Genomic DNA, 18173 nt, shown 5'->3' on the forward strand with positions numbered 1-18173 from the left:
GCCACTTAGTTCTTTAACTCCTTACATGTAACAATTGCTAATCACTTGACTGCACTGGCTATATATAGTTTTGTGATTTGTTGAACTGCCCGATGCCATTTGTCAATACATGTTATATTACAGTCACGCACGCTTCGAAACACTGCTCCGCTTTCAAAGGATCCGTGAAATATTTGAACACCGATACGCCCGTGTCCTCGCATTGTGTCGTGACTTGTGGTAACAGCTGTACTTGCCGTCCCACCCGCGACATGCATTCCGACCCTTGAGGTTGACTAGGGGAAGGGAGGGGACAGTGTGGCGGAAGGGATGACGACGGAGGGAGGGGTCCGTCTGACCTTGGGTAGTTCACATGTTTACCGGGACCACAGTTGTCTCGGGCTTGTAGTAGATAAGTATCAGCGAGTGCGCAGGTAAGCGAAGCACTACGCGAGCGCTAGAAATTAAATTGTTTATTTTGTACCCGTGAACACTTAAGTTCAGGTTTCGGAGAATGGTAAAGAGAATCGCTTCACGGCGCCCTTCTTAACTTTCTACGGCGCACCAGGGCGCCGCGGCGCACACTTTGGGAACCCCTGCCCTAGCTGTTTCTTAGGTTAACTTAAAAGGCTACAGATAGCACTTCCGGCGGTGATTTTCTGTAGTTCGTCATAAATCAACTCAACAGATCGCGCACCAGTAGAAACAAATGTTTCCAAAAATGGGTTATAGGAAGCAGCACAATATACTTATAAACACGATTTTAATAAAATTGGCACTATTCCTCCTGTTTTGACGGGGGGCGACGGAAAAGTGACATAATGGAAAACTACCTATAAGTGAAAACGCAACCATACAATCCTAATACTCTAACGACATGAGTAAATTATGCCTGTTATTTTAGAAAGAATTTGTGATTCTAATTCATGTGTTAACTCCAAGCCACTAGTTGAAATAAAATGCAATCTAGTGACCGAAAATATAAATTCCCTGTTATGTAAGTAAAATATTGCATGATTTATATAATATTTTAAAAATGCCACGACAGATTGTCACCATCAGGTGTATAACCATCTATAGTAGGTACATAGGTGGCAATTAAATTGATTTCATTTTACATGTCTATCAAAAGGAACATAAAATAAACTTAAGCATAAATGATTTTAAAAAAAATATTTTTACGTTACAACATCATTAATAATACCCACATTATGTTTCTGAAGGGCTGTTGGGGTTCATTTTTCGTGGACTGAAAATTACGACCTTACCTCTTAATGGCTGTGATGTATTTGTCGCGTCCGGGCTATCACAGGGTATTGTGATTCAGCATTATATTTTTAGCAATTGCTGAGAAAAGCACTATGAGAGTATTGTAACATATAGATCTAAAGAAAAAACAATTGCCTTAAGAATAGATAAAAACAATCACAACATTTCCTACCTGAGAACTGTGAATACGGATTATTTGTTATTCTTTACTTGAGAACGATTCACGTTTGCTGTTTAAGTTTTATTTGCTAAGTAGTTGTGTAATTAGGCCTATATTTTAACTGCGTCAATGACTACTAAATCGTTAAAAAAAATACTAAAAAATGTGTTTGTTAAGTACAAAAATTTCAGAATATTAATTTATGAAAGCCTTGAAATCATTTTTATGTATATTTACTAGAGGAATAGACTATTTCCAATTTTATATTTCTTCTTATTCTGAAATGCTTGGTTGTCCGTGAACAGATTAATAGCGAGGTCAATGCAGACGGCAAAACACAACGCCACAGTAGAGTGACAATGTGGAAGGAATTAGCCATGACCTGCAGCAAGGAAGCATCCTACCAATTTTCTGGAATTATTTCAGGAATCAGCAGAAAAAGTCGGTGGGGCTGTATTGGGACTCGCGGCCGTTGGTTTCGCGTGAAACTTCAATGTCAGCGAGTCGCGTTTAGTGTAATGGTTTAAAATAAAAACAATAAAAAACGAGACAGTGAATACATACTAAAAATTTTAATTCAAAACAGACCCTAAATGGTAGCTTACTATTCATTTCAATTAATATTAGATTAAAGTAGTTTATAAAAGGGGCTGCTGGGACAGGGTTCAGGGCATAGGCGTGCGCAGGACTTCAGTATTGGTGGTGCCAGATTACACAACAGCCCTGTCATTCACGGACCCCGAGCCTAAAGCGGGGGGTCCGGGGGTCCTCCCCCGGAAAAATTTGGATTTGAAAGCGCAAAATGGTGCTATTTAAGGTGTTCCCGAACAAAAACATTAAATACACAGATGTAAAATTTTTTAACATTTTTTATGACAAATTATGGCTTTGAACATTATAATTAATCACCAGCAAAACTACTAAACTATTTACAGTTTTAAGCTTTGTTGAGCCATAAAGTAAATTGCACAAATTGTTTGCACGGAATTCATGGTGGCTTTGAAAAACAGTACTTATATGTTTTCTGAAGACGCCAAATAAATGCTAGAAAAAAACATTCTCAAATGTTATGTTTTAAACTCAACAAATGAAGGGAGTTTTTGTAATATACCTAAAATATGTAAAATATTAAAATAATAAAAATACACAAATAAGAGTGGGCAAAAGTTTTAACTTTTGGAATACAACAAAAATGTTTTTTCAGCGACTGCATATAAGTCATTGAGTAAGCCTATCCTTTTAACTAACTAAACTCTCTCTTTTTTTAAATAAACCCTGGCGGACGGCGGCTATTATCCCGTGCGCCTGCCGAGTGGAGTGAACAGTGGACACAGAGCGCGCATTCTGTGTAATTCGAGGAGAACTAGGAGAAGTATTTACATTTCAGAAGTTTCGTAGCCGCGGCCTGCGTGTACAACACAAGTAATTGCAACTGGCTTGTTTCCGTGTGTGTAGTTGGTTCGATTGATTATTGATATACTGATAGTGTTATGAGCACATAACTGTAACTCGACACGATTGGAAAACATATATTTTTTTTTAATAATACGGATTTTTGTAAGTATGTATTATTTCTGCTTGTAAAAAAACAAAATAACGTTAACCCTAATGGTGGTGCCAAGGCACCTGTGGCACCTACCGTGCGCACGCCTATGGTTCAGGGTGTGGATTGTGGATGAGTTCAATGACCGATTGTTCTGACGTCACGGTGGCCATATTGGATGACCTTAACCTTTGACCTGGCAGCAATTTGGGTCCGCCATCTTGGATCCGCCATCTTTAAAACGAGCGCCCCACTCACTCATGATGCAATATTCGTCACGGCCTGCCATTTTGATTTTTTCTGCGATGCTGGAGGCCACCATCTTGGATACCGTCGACTTTGTTTCTGCTGTTGGTTCTTAGAGAGCTCCAGCATCGCTCTGTCTCATCACATAAGGTCGATGTTCCATTACATACCAGAGCTATTTTAGTCCCTTTGTCATATTAAATTTAATATTTTATACAAAATACAGTGGAAGTGCTGTGATTCGAACCATCGAAACTCTGACCTCTAGGTTGGAAAACATACGCATTTGACAACATGGCCATCGAGACATATACCAGACTGAGAATTAATTAAGGTATATATAAAAATAACATGCATATTCGAACTTGTAATTTTTTTTAAAATTTTAAGTAATAATAGCATCACTTGTTCGAGACAGAAACACCACCTTATATTGAGACGTAATTGTTGTAATTATCATTACGGCCGCCATCTTGAAAATCCGTAATTTTAATGCTAAAAATTAAAAAAAAATTAAAAAAATTGTTTCTTCAAATTGTTAGTACCTAACTTAAACGATTTAGGTCCTCGGTTCGATTCCCGGCTAGAGTAAACCAGTAATTTATTAATATATTTAAAAAATATTCAATAACAAGTAATAAAAATGTCTTATGTCACACGCGACATCCTGAATTATGTCACCACTTGTATCAATTATCGTGAAAGGCACCATCTTGAAAATCTTTATTTATTATCCGATTTTAATGAAAAAAAGTTCAAAATTCACCAAAAAAATTACTTATTAGAATACTGATTGATTAGATTGATTCCCGTCCTTGGTTCAAAACCGGTAAGAGCAAAAAATAAAAAAACAACAAATCCTTCCTCCACGGAAGCTACCTAGACTGATCTACCGCCACCAATACCAAGGTATATATATCGTCAACTGGTATGACGTCATGTCCGCCACCTTGTCTTCGTCCGCTGGAGGCCGCCATCTTGTTTTCGTCTGCTAGAGTGTGCTAGCGCCATGCTAATATAATTTTCTGTTCTCCATACCTTTGTCCTCAACTGTTGGCATTGAACTTCGTCCTTGACCTTGAACTTTGACATTGATATTTGACCTTGAAATTTGACCTTGACCTTGAATTTGACCTTGACCTTGAAATTTGACATTGACCTTGAAATTTGACCTTGACCTTGAAATTTGACCTTTACGACCATCATGGTTTCGACATATTATGTTCAGTACATGCTACCAGGAGCTACCACCTGCTAGAGAATATTGCCACCAACCTTTTTTTCGTCTGCTGGAAGACACCATCTTGTAATCATGTAATTATTTAGCTAGAGATTCGGGAAAAATTCTAATAGTCACCGAAACATCACTTATTAATTACATTTTGAATCGATGGATTCCTGTCCTCGGTTCTATTCTTGACCATTGACAGGTGTAACTAAATATTAAATAAATTTTATATTTTAGTTTCCATTACCATTCATGGAGTTTATCAATCATTCACTCTACGAAAAACAACTCAAAACAATATACGTCAATGTTCGAAGAATTAAAAACGTTGCCGCTATGTCTAGTTTTTAATACTTAGAATAACCTTTAAAATGTTCATGTACCAAACCATATACATCAAGCGTCTTCGGACCGCGAGACCGAGTCATGAACAATGTCAGACATATAGACCATGAACACAGTACACACAGGAAACGGAATGAACGTACAGTACACACACAGGAAAAAAAAACGGAATGTACCCACAGTACAACAGGAAAACGGAATGTACACACAGTACACACTGGAAACGGAATGAACACACGGTACACACAGGAAACGGAACGTACACACAGTACACACAGGAAACGGAACGTACACACAGTACACACAGGAAATGGAATGAACACACATACAGTAGCGGAAACATAGGCTTAGTGGGAAATCAGAATACAATAAATAAAACATTAAATTTTTATAATTTAAATTATTTATTTTATTTCTCATTATAAAAATCAGGTAAAACAAGTCATCATTGTATATAGCCAGCCTCCTTCAGTTCTTTGAGTATGAAGGATATTTCTTTGATGCTCGAATAGTTTCCTGCACAAAGCGAACCATGTAGAAATCTTAGCTGGTCAACCAATAGATATGTTTGGATCTTTCCATGATGTGTAATCAATCTCTTCTGCCACCATCTTCCTTGCACGTTTATAATAAATATTATGATCTCTGGTGTCTTCAGTTTTAACACCAACCACAAGGTTACTTTCATCATCGAGCCAGTGATCATCACAAGCTTGATCAGATTTATTTGATATAACACAACGTTTCTATCGTTTTGATTTCAGGACACCATCACAGTCTTCGATCTTGCCTGCTTTAGGTGCTTCAGCACAGTCTTCGATCACGTCGCCAGCTGCAGAGTCACTGTAGCCATCACCGTAGAATGCATCGTCTTCACCCAGATTACCGTAAGAATTCGATATCGATGATGTCGAAGTGTCTTCATTGTCTTCATGCTTCCTTTTTAGGAGTCCATCATTTTTACAATTTATGGAGGATCTACTGAATATGGGCTTGAATGTATTCTCACTTTTCACGGTGTTGTTACTTCCATTAGTTTCAGTCTTCCCGAAGCCATTAGCATCCTTCAATTTATGTTCTTCGTCACGATCGTGTTTGCTAATACCATCACGCTCAGGACAAGGAAAATTATTGTCGTAATGCAGATCATTCTTCTTTAGTCTAATAGATCCATCTATGTCCTCTATGCCGTAAGTAGGCTTGGCTTTACATGTTCTACCATGTCTTTTTAAGCTGTCAATTCGTGTTAACAACCTGCTACACCGATTACAGCTTAACATTTTGCGTAGTGGGTTTTTAACACAATCATTATTCTCATAACGTCTAGCATTCCTTCTCATGACAAAATCCTTGCTACAGTATCTACAGCGGCTGCCTTCCGATTCAGCTGCAGATAATAAATCATGATCCATGGTAGCTTCTGTGACTAATGTTAGATGCAAAACTAAGAGTTTTAAATTGAAACCATTACTTATTAATTTATCTCATGCAAAGGTACTTGTTGCAAGTAGTTCTGCTTTTCAACAACATTCTTTAGTTCTTTTATGCGGGATACGGGATGCTCACTAACGATCGCAAAGGAAGGATGGCTTCGCTAGACTCCATGGAGAAGGAAGTTCGTCCTTCCTGTTAGTGCTTCTCAGATTTCTCAGAGCTTATTATTATTTGACTGAGTAATGATTTTTTTTATTTCCACCTGATAAAAATATTGCAAGTGTTGATTAAGTAGCAGAAATTCACTAATTAAATGTAACCTTGAATAAAAGACATGTCTCATTAAGTAAAAAATCCTTCATGCACAGATCAATTTCTCATCTGTAACCAAGGCGGATTGCTAAGACAAAATGGCGGCATTTAACGGGTATGAATACAATCCCTTGCAACAAGTCAGGCTACCAAAGAGACGGTGTGTGTAAAAAAAAACTTTCTAGGGTGGCTTCCAGATGGGGAGTCCGTTTCTTTTCTTGGGCTCCCCATGCGGTGGCCATTCCGGGGGTTTCTCCGGGGTCGCAGAGTTATGCGCGCGCGCACACACACACACACACCAACACACACCAACACACACACACACACACATTAGTTTTGTAGCATTTTAGTTTTTAGTAACTGCATCATTATCACCATGTAATAAACAAAGCTCAAACAAACGTTTAAAATATTTAAAAAAATTTGCTTTATTTCTACGACATTCCAGCTACCACTTCATTTAAATAATGGTGGTATACCGATGTGTGTTCAACCATTTATCGGTATTTATATTTTCTTGAAGTATTATTGACAGTTAAATTTTAGTCACAAACTATTGACCAATACCTTTGTTATGTAGAATTTTAAAAATTTTCGAGGAAAAATATTTATAGGCACATGAATATTATTCCTAAAAATATTATTTCTGAAATAACATATTGTTTTCAATCAGGAAGATCGTCTTTAACACACACACGTATTCTATATATATATATAATATTATATATATATGTGTACCATTATAAAATCCAGATATAAATAAAATATTCTATTTATTTCAACATGAGCAAGTCTTTAATACTTTCTAACACAATCTTATGTTTGAAAAATTATCAATTTTAGGCCTCGTCAAGCAATATATATGTTTTAATTATCTTACAAATAAACGCTTTTCAGTCAAATTTTCAAATGCAATGTCATGGTATTAGGTGTTCCGCAAAGTAGTAGTTTGTCTCAACTAATCTTTAATATTTAATAAATAATATTCCAACTGTAATGAAGAATTTATAACGAAAAGATGCTGATAATATAATTGGGAAATATGTTTGTGAAACTATTAAGCAAGATATTTCAGGTGTCCAGATCTGATTTTCAAGTTAACAAACGTCTCTGAATTACGATAGCATTTATTGTATAACCTTTAGTGAAAAAAAAAAACAATTCAATTAATCAGAAATCATATAGTAAGTAATGACATTAAACGTGGTGTCCACTTTTAAGAACTTCGAGTTATATTGGATGCCAAGCTATTTTCACCAGCATGTAGATTATACTATTAGTAACACATGAAGGTCTTTAGGTCTTATTAAATTTATAACTTTCTCTGAATCAACTAATTTTAATTAGAATAGAATTGAAAAAAGTTCTTAAATTAATATGTAGAAAAAAGTTCTTAAATTAATATTTAAAAATTTCAAGAATTTAACTTTGTTTAATTTTCTAATTATTAGACGTTCAATCAGTGATGAATTTTTTATTATATAGATTATATAACTTTTTTGTTGGTTCAGACATAATATCTCGGTTTGAATTAAGAATTCCAACTTTCGATTTCAGAATTAGTGACACTTTTAAAACCATAAGAACTAGAAAATGTGTAGAAAATTATAACTATTTTTGAATAATCTAGAAACCTTCACTGGTAAAAAACTTAGGCAAAAAGTTATTTTAAACTTTTGTACTCTACGTATTTATTTTGTATACACCATTTTAGTTTCTTTTTAGATTTTTGTGAAAACCAAAGTAACCAATAAGTTAACATGAACTTTATCAATCTTTATCTATCTGTGTGTTATGTTGTTTCGTGTTATGTCGCAAAGTTATTGATATGTGTCAGTGTATGTCTTATGTTAATGTGTTTTTATTGTTATTTTATGTGTCTTAATTCGTTTATAGGTGCTGTAAGGCACAAAAACTGAATTTCAATTTGATCTGACAGTTTTAAAGAAGCAGATTAATATGCTACGCATAATAATATTTTTTATTCCCTACTATAAAAAATACTTAAATTTTAGCAAGGTTAATTTTGAAAGACTGCAAGCCTGTGCAAAGCCCACCAACATTCTATGTACGAGCCTATGTCTTCCCTAGAGCGCCTGTGTTGCTTGACCTGTGCCTTCTACACTACACAAAAATATTTGCCTCGCATTTTTGCATCTTAAAAATATGTTTTGTATACTTAAAATAATTTAATATGGATATTAAAAACCTTAATATCTGAGGGTTCTTTTGTGTTCACTCACCCTAATAATGAAAACATTACATAAGAAAACCATTTAATATTTGCGTTGGATTTGCACTCATTAAATAATGTAATTATTCCAGTGTGAAAAATGTAGATTCTATGATTTTATGAGTAAGGCCGTATTCTTCATTCCGTAGAATGTATAAGGACATTTCTCAGAATTCCTTTTTGTCCTTTTAAGTTATGGAATTTTTTTCATTATGGTACTTTTCCACCTCCGTCAAAACCATAATGGAAAACGATTTTTTTTTTTTTTTTTTTTTTACAAATCTTTGTTATAAGAATATATAAGAATACAGCGCTGCTCCATATAACACAATTGTTGGAAACATTTGTTTCTATTAGTGCGGACCCGTACGGATTAGCTCGGTAATGATGTTCTCTTCAGTTTACGTTGCTCCGTGTGACCATTAGAAGCCGAGTATTGGCTGCGGTGATAGTCATATTTGCTTATGTTCTAAATAAATTAGAAATTGTTTCAAGTTCAAGAATATCTAGATTATTATAACTTTGTAATTTTTATTATGTATTTAAGTTCTGCCATTGCTATAATCTCGAAGCTTATTATTTTTTAAATTAATGAATCCTTCGTAACCCTGAAACGAAATATCATTGGTTGGCATTTGTTACGTTTCCAAGCATTGTGAAAGCAGCCAAAGAGGACCAGCAGAGATGCGATGGTGAAATGTTCCGAGAGCTCGTTTCCGTTTCCTTGCCGCTGTAGAACGGGCATTAGCAAAAACTTTGCAGGCTAATCAAATGGAAGAATACTTTCCTTTGCCTCAAGCCACGACTGTGCAAGCCAACTTTAATTAGCAATGCCAACGGTTGAACAGAAATGAAATATAACTGGCACTTAAGTCATAGTTTAAGTGTACTGTATTACAATTAAGGCTCGGTCTTACATGCCAAGGTGTGTATTTCATTTTATTATTATTATAAGTACGTATTAATTAAGAGATTCTCCTTTAAATATATTCCAATATCTCTCTTGCATTTGTTGTGTCACAAATGTTAGCACCAGATATTTACTAAACGTAACATAGCGTATGAGACCGAGCCGAAAGCTAGGCCGCACAGAGCACTATGCTCGCTATGTTCGCGATGTTCTCTACGCGAGTAAAATATAGCTAGCTGCACCTCGGTGTCACTGGCCACACAAAACCGTGTTCGCTATGTTCGCTATTGTCGGTATTTTCGCTATGTTCGCTATGTTGGTGACGTCTCCAGGTGTTTGGTTCTCGGCTATTGTTCTAAAACGTCGCTGACTTCGCGCATGCACAGATTAAAAAAAAATCATCTGTTTTCGCACTTCTGCGTTTGCTTTTATGAAGTTTAATTTCTCTCAGTATTGGGCTTTAAATAGTCAAGTCAACGGTAAAAAAATTATTGAAAGATTAAAAAAATGTTCATGTTTATTGAATAAATCGATGGAAGAATATAGGAGGCAGGATATGCAGGACAATGCCTGGGATTTGATCCAAAGAAATGTTATCAAACTTAGTTGAATTTATCCTGAAATAATCCATAAATTTGCTTTCATTCTCACTATCAACTGCTTCATCAAATGAAATTCTTTAGATTCTTTTGTTTTTAAATTAAATTCATGAACCCATTGTGAGAGCCAGCAGAATATTATCATCGTCGGAAACATCACTCGAAGCCCACGGCATGCGTCTCGCTGACATCGCGAACTAGACTAAGCTATCCTGTCTGGCCACCTGGCGCAGCGAACATAGCGAACATCGCAAACATAGCTTAGCTTTCTGTGCGGCCTCGGCTTTAGGGTCCAGTGTCGTTGGGATAGCAATAGTAGCTCGATAAACTGAACTTTTTCTTTGATACCCGGACTTACCCTATTCATAACGATGAAGTCATTTTGGCACGAAGAAGCTAAACTCAAGCGCATTGGATTGTTTTTATCGCACTATCGTTTTTGTTGCTAGTTGGGGCAGTTGCATATGCCTATAAACTAAACATAAACTCCACACGTGTCCATGAAGTACCCAGGATTCGAACATCCACTATCACACATCGTACGTTGCCTGGCATTCCAGCCAACTAAGCCACGAAGGTCGAACAGGAAAACGATTATTCGGGTTCCCAGACACCAAACTTCAGGCAAAAATGTATTTATTAGTTCTTAACACATTCCAAAATTAATTTATTCAAAGATTTTATGTATCATAGGCGGAAATAATCCTGGTGAAATGACAGTTATACTCCTTTAACATAATTTATTTCAAAGTAACACGCAAGACCACAGTAAACCATTTTATGGAAACGTCCCTCAAACAGCTTTTCGACGTTTACATTACTTGGTAATGTAGAAATTATCGTCAAAGCTTTTAGTCATCTTCCTGACAAAATAACAAACATTTTTATTTTACTGTTAAAACATTTTCAGTCACACGCAACACAATGTTTAACCACATTTCAAAGATATAGCTGCAAGATCTTGAGTGAACTAATTATTTTGACAACAAACAACTGCAAACTGTTAGATCTTGCCTCAAACGGGAGAGCTGGGCAGGGAGTGGCCATTACTGCTTGGATACCGCAAGAATCCTCTTCTTGTCCAGCTGATCTGCTCCATGGTTGCGAGACACTTGAAACACTAGGTGAAGTGTTGTGTTTGCATTTTAGGAAAAGTTTCCAACGACTTTATTTTATAGCTGTGGCTGCGTTTGGTAACGGAAATTTTAATCCATACTCAGAGACATAACTAGAAGGGTGGGGGAAGGGGGGGGGGGGGCACGCGGTGCTTGTGCCCCGGACGTCGCTTTTTTTTGGGGGGGGGGGGGGTGATGCAGTCATTTTTATTACTATAGATATTTACTTGACTATCGTAGAGTTAGACCAAAAACATATGTTGGCGGCAGATGAATTGAAATATTTGTATTGAAGTATACATACATGTATATAATCAAATATTAAAAGTTAGTATTTGTCGCGTACTAACCAACACGTGGCGTGTTAAAAATTAAATGATTGCAAATAAATCTGTTTATTTACCACTTAAGTAAAATAAAAAAACATTTGGAATAATGTAGGTAATGGAATTAATATGTGGTGGCGATTTTAGGTGTTGCCGGGAAAGATTTTGGTTTGGTTGGTTTGATAAAAAGGCGCGTTAGAAGTTATATTTATTTTTGATTTAAGACACTTGACGATTTTAAAAGTTATCGTAACAAAAATTAAATAATTACTCAGTATTTAATATTAATATAAACATGTGTATAAACTTAAGTATTTAATTTTGTAAAATAATCAATATTAATTATAATTAATATTTAAAATCAATAAATATGCTGAATTTTATTTTAGTTTATTAATTATAATTATTTATAAAATAATAATGTAATATTATATTTCAAATGAATTATACATACGGAAACGTAACCTCACTTATTTATATACACTGTAAAAAGTTTATAAACACAATTTATACCACTAATATTCACAACAAATAAATGTTTTCATTAAGTGGACCAGTATTCAATATCAATCACTAAATTTCTGAACGCGACTTACACGTAGTTCCGCACCCGCCGCTAGAATTCGCTGCCGGAGCAGCTACGGTGACTATGGAATCATTCGATTTGCAGAGCGAAAGGTTAAACTATATACCTAATGAAAACGTCCCCGATAAAAACGAAAAAGACTCAATAAAATACTAAACCTCGGCCAGGACCAGATTTTTGACAGATAATTTTATTAAATTACTACCCACATATTAAAATTCATTAAAGTTAATACTATATAGTTTTAGCACACTTTAGATGACTATAAATTATTAAGTATTAAAAGATACGTGTATATACTGTCAGTCACCGAGATGAACAGACATATCTATGTATCTAGCCCCTTTGTTAGTCACCAGTTCAATAGGCGCAGACCTACAAAGTAACTACAATACCTGCAGTTGGTACACCGAATCTATGGAAACCAACATCTAGACATGAAGATATCCAAGTATACATGTATTTTAGTTAACTTCACTCTTTTAAGGGCTGAATCCACGAATAAGATCTTTTTGCAAAACAAATATAATATCTTTAACGTTATTCATTAATTAGTCAAGTATAGTAGTGCAAAACATCTGTAATCTGTGAAGTGGCCATGAACATTAGTGTAACAGAGATACTGGAAATGAAAGGTGTATTGAAAATTTGAATTTTTACTATCAATGAAATTAAGTGTGACGCTGGTGACAATACACATTTACACAGACATGCCCAATTACACTGCATATGACAATAATGAAAACACAACACCTGATTATTATTCACAAATATTCTAGATCAATATAGCTCATCAGTATTTCATAGATGACATTTGAAGTATTTTATTTTGGTAGTTTGTTTATGTTAGATTTCAAACCAACGATGATTATAACTTTCTTCAAATTATTTGGTAATTTACCAACCAAAAGCATCCGTGACACCTGTCAACTGGCATGCTTGTGATTCGCTGTTAGTTTTTTTTGTTGAGTATTAAGTTGCTCTAGAAATGCATAATTTTCTTTCAATAACAAAAAAAAAACTTTAAACTTTCGGTACTCAGTCGAAGAGCAAGAGTTATAGGAAATACTGGTCTTAGAACTGATATTAGCATACAAACTCAGTTTACAATTGGAGAGTGTCCATTTATATTATTCCATTTATGAATAAAATTATTGGATTGAACTTATGACATTTCAAATCTGTGAGATAACACTTAATTCACCATCGTTTCTTTTGAACAAATTTGACTCTAATTATTTGTGGGTCAAAATAATAAAATGATTATAAATCTTGTGACTGTTCTGTATAAAGGGGTTAACACAAACCTTACGCAGTTTGGGGTACTTTTGGGTGGGGAAACCAAACCTCGTCGTACTGCTACACGATTTGGACTGCTCTGGAAAACCTTTCAAACTCCGTGGCTTCCTTCCTGTGCTGCTGGCTCTGCAACTGCCGAAGTCGTATGTTAGATTACTCCTCCTGTCCTCTTCCTCTGAACCTGACGTCGGTAAAATTGGAGTCGTCGTAGTGGATACTGCCTCGGATCCCGTCTTCCGCGATGTCTCCTCTAGTAGATCGACATCCTTCCTTCGCGGCGTAAGTCGGCATCTCTTATTTCTTGCTTCACTGACATATTTGATTCTCTGGTATCAAGCTAATTAACGTAGCCTGTCCCAATTGACGGTCTTGATGTCATGCTCCATAATCGGTCACTACCTCTTCTAATACTTAGTAGTACCGGTTTTTCTTGAAATATATCAATATTATTCCTGGTTTTCGTCGTTCATTAATTACTGCTAAAACTTTACACGTTGATTCTTTGATTCTAAAATGTCAAATTACATGGAACTTATTAACGATGTATTTAACTCTCTTGGCCGTCGAACGAACAAACCAAACTAAGCTTCCAAATTAAAAAAAAAAATTAAGTTCCCTTGTTCCGAGCTCATCGATATATCGCTCGAAATCGCAAATATATTCTAAATGGAATATTTAACAAGAGTCTAGCGGCATCACCGCTACTTCCTGCAACACTGGCTGCAAATGCCGCACTGCTCATGCTCGTTCCGGGGCCGGCGGCGCGATCCCGCAACGGAAAGCCATCTTTTCACTGACGAGAGAGCGAAACGTCCAATCGTGCATTTTCGTTTTTTTTTTTTTTTTTTTTTTTGTTCATTGTAAATAAATATGGAAGTGTTGTTAAAAGGATAGGCCATAAACAAGGCAACGGTATTTATTTGTAATTGTTTTTAGTGGAAAATACCTAATTGAAGAAACGTACTTTGTGGATTTGTATATTTTTCATACCGTATAAATTATAGGAAGTCTTTGTCTTCCACATATATTCTCGAGACGCCCCATATTCCCTTGCAATTTTACACAACTTGTAATTTTCAGGTAAGGACATGAAAACTAATGGTCAATTAGGTTAGGTTAGCTACATTATTAATACTTTAAAACATTGTGGGCGGTTGATTTGGTTAGGATAGCTACATTAAAGATACTGTGAAATCATGTAAACGGTTTCCTAGCGCTGGATAGCTACATATTAAAAAGTTATTTGCTAAGCAACCATAAAATGATTTTACAGTATTTTTAATGTAGCTATACTTACCTAATATAATCAACCATCCACTAAACAGTCTGTGTGGCTTTTTTATACTGGAGAGAAAAAACGCGCGCGTAAAAATAAAAAACATCCAGGGGGTAGGCGCTCCCGATCGGCCAACTTCGGAAAGGCTCGGCATTTGCAGCCAGTTGCAGGAAGTAGCGGTGCTGCCGCTAGACTCTTGTAATATTTATCGTGGCCTAGCCTCCAATCAATAATAATCTCTCAGAAACAATAAATAAATATAGTAACACCGAGTTTCATTGGACAATATTAAATAAAGCATTAATAATTATTTTAATCAAGAAATATACTTATAGAAAGTAATAAAATTAACGTCTAAGCTAGAGTGAAATATTCATAGAGAACAAAAATTGCAAATTACATTCAATATAAGGCAAAGATAAAATTACACAGAGAATAAAGTTAAGGCCCGTCTACAAGAGCAATGTCCTAAACTGTGTCCGAAGGACACTCGTCGCTGATTGGTCCACGTGACCCTCAGACGTCATGCGTCAAGTGGGCGAAGGTCCGAACCTACCTGGTCCGAAGACATTCGTCAAATTAAACTTTTTGTCCCAACCTGTGTACTTCGGACACAGAAAAAGAACAGAACACTCACGATATTTGAATTTCCGGTTCCCGTTTGAAAACGTGGTGTTTGTTTTTGTTATTGAAGGAAATGGAAGGTGTTGTAAGTCAAGAATAGCCACTTTGCCTTACTGAATAAATATATAATATTGAACTCCCACAACTTTTATAAGTTCAATCTCAAACTACAAAGCATCAAAACAATAAACAAAAACATTTGGTTTGGCACATTTACTGCGCTCTGGTGACAACTTTAGAAATCAATACATTCGGACATCGGACATCGCAATTGTGGACAGGGCAGTTTTCGGTGAGACAATGTGACGTCACTCACATTCGGATAATGACACGGACCACGCACAGGTTCGGACTGTTGTAGACGGGCTCTTAAAGACATTTAAAAACAAATGTTATACTTCTATGAGTGCTTCACCAAGTACCTCTACAATACTATTATAAAATTAAAATTTTTATTACCTATGTGAATTCATGGAAATTCATTTCCTAACAAACGTAGTTAATTTAATATTACTTTAACTAAAAATAGAGGATAATGACTTACCTAGTATGAAATAATCAATTTAATGGACTGAGATATATATCTAATAATATTATAGCAATACGTTTAACAAATAAAGTGTATTCATATATATTTGCATAAAGCACAATTAGTATGATCCAGTAATTTGTAATTTCAAAAAAGGAAAGAAAAAAAAACAGAAAAAAAAAACAAATCCACTGCAGAGTATTTTGCCCGTGTTCTTTTAACTTATTAACCGCGAATTATAATCACTGCGCTACGAATTGTTACAGAAGAGTGTAAGGAGAATATTTATTATAATTGTAATACCAGTATACTTAGGTTTTTTTAAAACTTGAAATTACTCTTTTAATATGACTATTTTAGTTGACCAGATATATTCCAGGGTAGTTTAACTATCATAAAGTCTCATTTGGCACACTAATACGTTTGATATGTCCCCATAATTTCTATGAAAGTGACTATATATGGGTTTTTTGTTCATACATGTGGGTCCACCATCTTCCTGTGAAAAATTTTATGTTGCATGGTGCGCGCTCATCGTAAAATTTCACACTCATCATTTTTCCATAACGCTCCTAAGAAGAAATGTAACTTGAAAAAAGGGCGCCAGGTGGAAACTAGTCTAGTTACGTCCCTGTCCATAATGCAGTACCACTGGGGCTGCAATGGGAGAGTGACACGCCGAGTCTGTGCCGCAGGTGCGATGAAGGCAGTGGTGCTGGTGACGGCGGTGGCGCTGGCAGCAGCCGGCTGCCCGCCCTACGACGAGCTGGGGCGGACCGTATACCTGCCGCACCCGCACGACTGCGCGCGCTTCCTGCGCTGCGAGGCGGGGAGCGAGGTGCCCGGGCTGTGCCCGCAGGGGCTGCACTTCAGCCCCGCGGCCCTGGTCTGCGCCGCCCCCGCCGCGGCGCGCTGCGCGGCCTCTCCCCCCGCCTGCTCGCGCGGCGCTCCCCTCGCCAGGTGCCGCTACCACTGCACGTGCGGCGGCGCGGGCGTTAGCTCCTGTCCCGCGGAGCTGCAGTTCCCGGCGCAGCTGCTCGTCTTCAGCAACCTGTCCTCCTGCACCACAGGTCTGTGCACTGTGCCTGGTCCTGCCACTACTCGAACATCACTCTCTGTTAAGGCGATTGGTGCACGGTAAAAAACGGTCACAGGCCCGAAAACAATGAATTTTGTATCATATGACCACTAAAGAGTCGAAATGCCTATGTGGGTGACCGTTACTATGTAGGGAGGTCAGGAGCTTAGTTCCAGCTCGTCAGTGGCGAGATGGCCTTCATATGGGAAGGGTGTCGCTGGTGGTCGCTCTGCGGCCTGCCATCTTGCGGGAACTAATAAAACCTCGAAGATTGTATCTCGCTCTCCCTCTAACACACAGCCGATAAGGTTCTATCGTGCCCGGAAAAGGGGAAGGTTTAGCAGGTTTCTCTTTCACTCATCCTTCGCCATGGGGAGGCGGAATGGATTATTTTTTGTCCGTAACTGCGCACATGTGGTTAAGAGCTAACCTCTCCACTCCCGCACATCTTCTCACTCAACTCGCTCGTTCTCTCACACTATTTCAATAAATCTTTTCAAATCTTCAACATCAATACTTTAAACCATTGCGCTTCCTATGGATTAATTATATTTCATGCACGTGCCCGAATTCAGCTGCAAAAAAATAAAACGGGTAGTCAATTTTTTTCTTCAAAAACCTTCCGAAACACTGTGTGTTAAAAAACATTCTGAAATCCCATTTTTCTAGATAAATGGAAATTCTAAATCACCTACACCACAAGGAAACATTGTGCTTTAATATTATGTAAAGAAAACACCTCTTAGTTTTATAGTTATGTAAAGGTGGTGTGATATGTTTTAGATGTCACACCATCTTATCATCCATGTAGAAGAGTTACCCGAAAAGCTAACAAGACTATTGCCATGGAAATGGAAATATGGTTAAGGAAATATTTTTCAAATGTTTGTAAACAGTAAACAACATATAAAAAGTCTTATAACTGTAAAATTAAAATACAAACAACCCTATAGCAAATTTAATTTCAATATGACAAAGTCTACAATAATGTTTACAAGAAACGAAATTGCAATAGCAATACAAAAATATCGCAATTTTGTTACATTGTTAACATATATATTATTTTTAATAAAGGCAATAAA

General features: G+C 36.5%; 1 protein-coding gene across 2 annotated transcripts in view; it reads left to right on the forward strand.

Annotated features, from left to right (window-relative positions):
- The window catches only part of LOC134530632 (uncharacterized), a 70140-nt gene that overhangs the window by 3795 nt on the left and 48172 nt on the right, over positions 1-18173 (forward strand). Inside the window, exons 2-3 of one of the 2 annotated variants that reach the window (XM_063365640.1) lie at positions 5535-5657; positions 16709-17083. In XM_063365640.1, the coding sequence (XP_063221710.1) occupies positions 5633-5657; positions 16709-17083 (400 nt within the window). In that variant the 5' untranslated portion in view covers positions 5535-5632. The remainder of the gene's footprint in view (positions 1-5534; positions 5658-16708; positions 17084-18173) is intronic. The other variant, XM_063365639.1, reaches the window with a different exon arrangement.

Source organism: Bacillus rossius, chromosome 3 (genome assembly GCF_032445375.1).
Source record: "Bacillus rossius redtenbacheri isolate Brsri chromosome 3, Brsri_v3, whole genome shotgun sequence".
NCBI classification, from domain to species: domain Eukaryota; kingdom Metazoa; phylum Arthropoda; class Insecta; order Phasmatodea; family Bacillidae; genus Bacillus; species Bacillus rossius.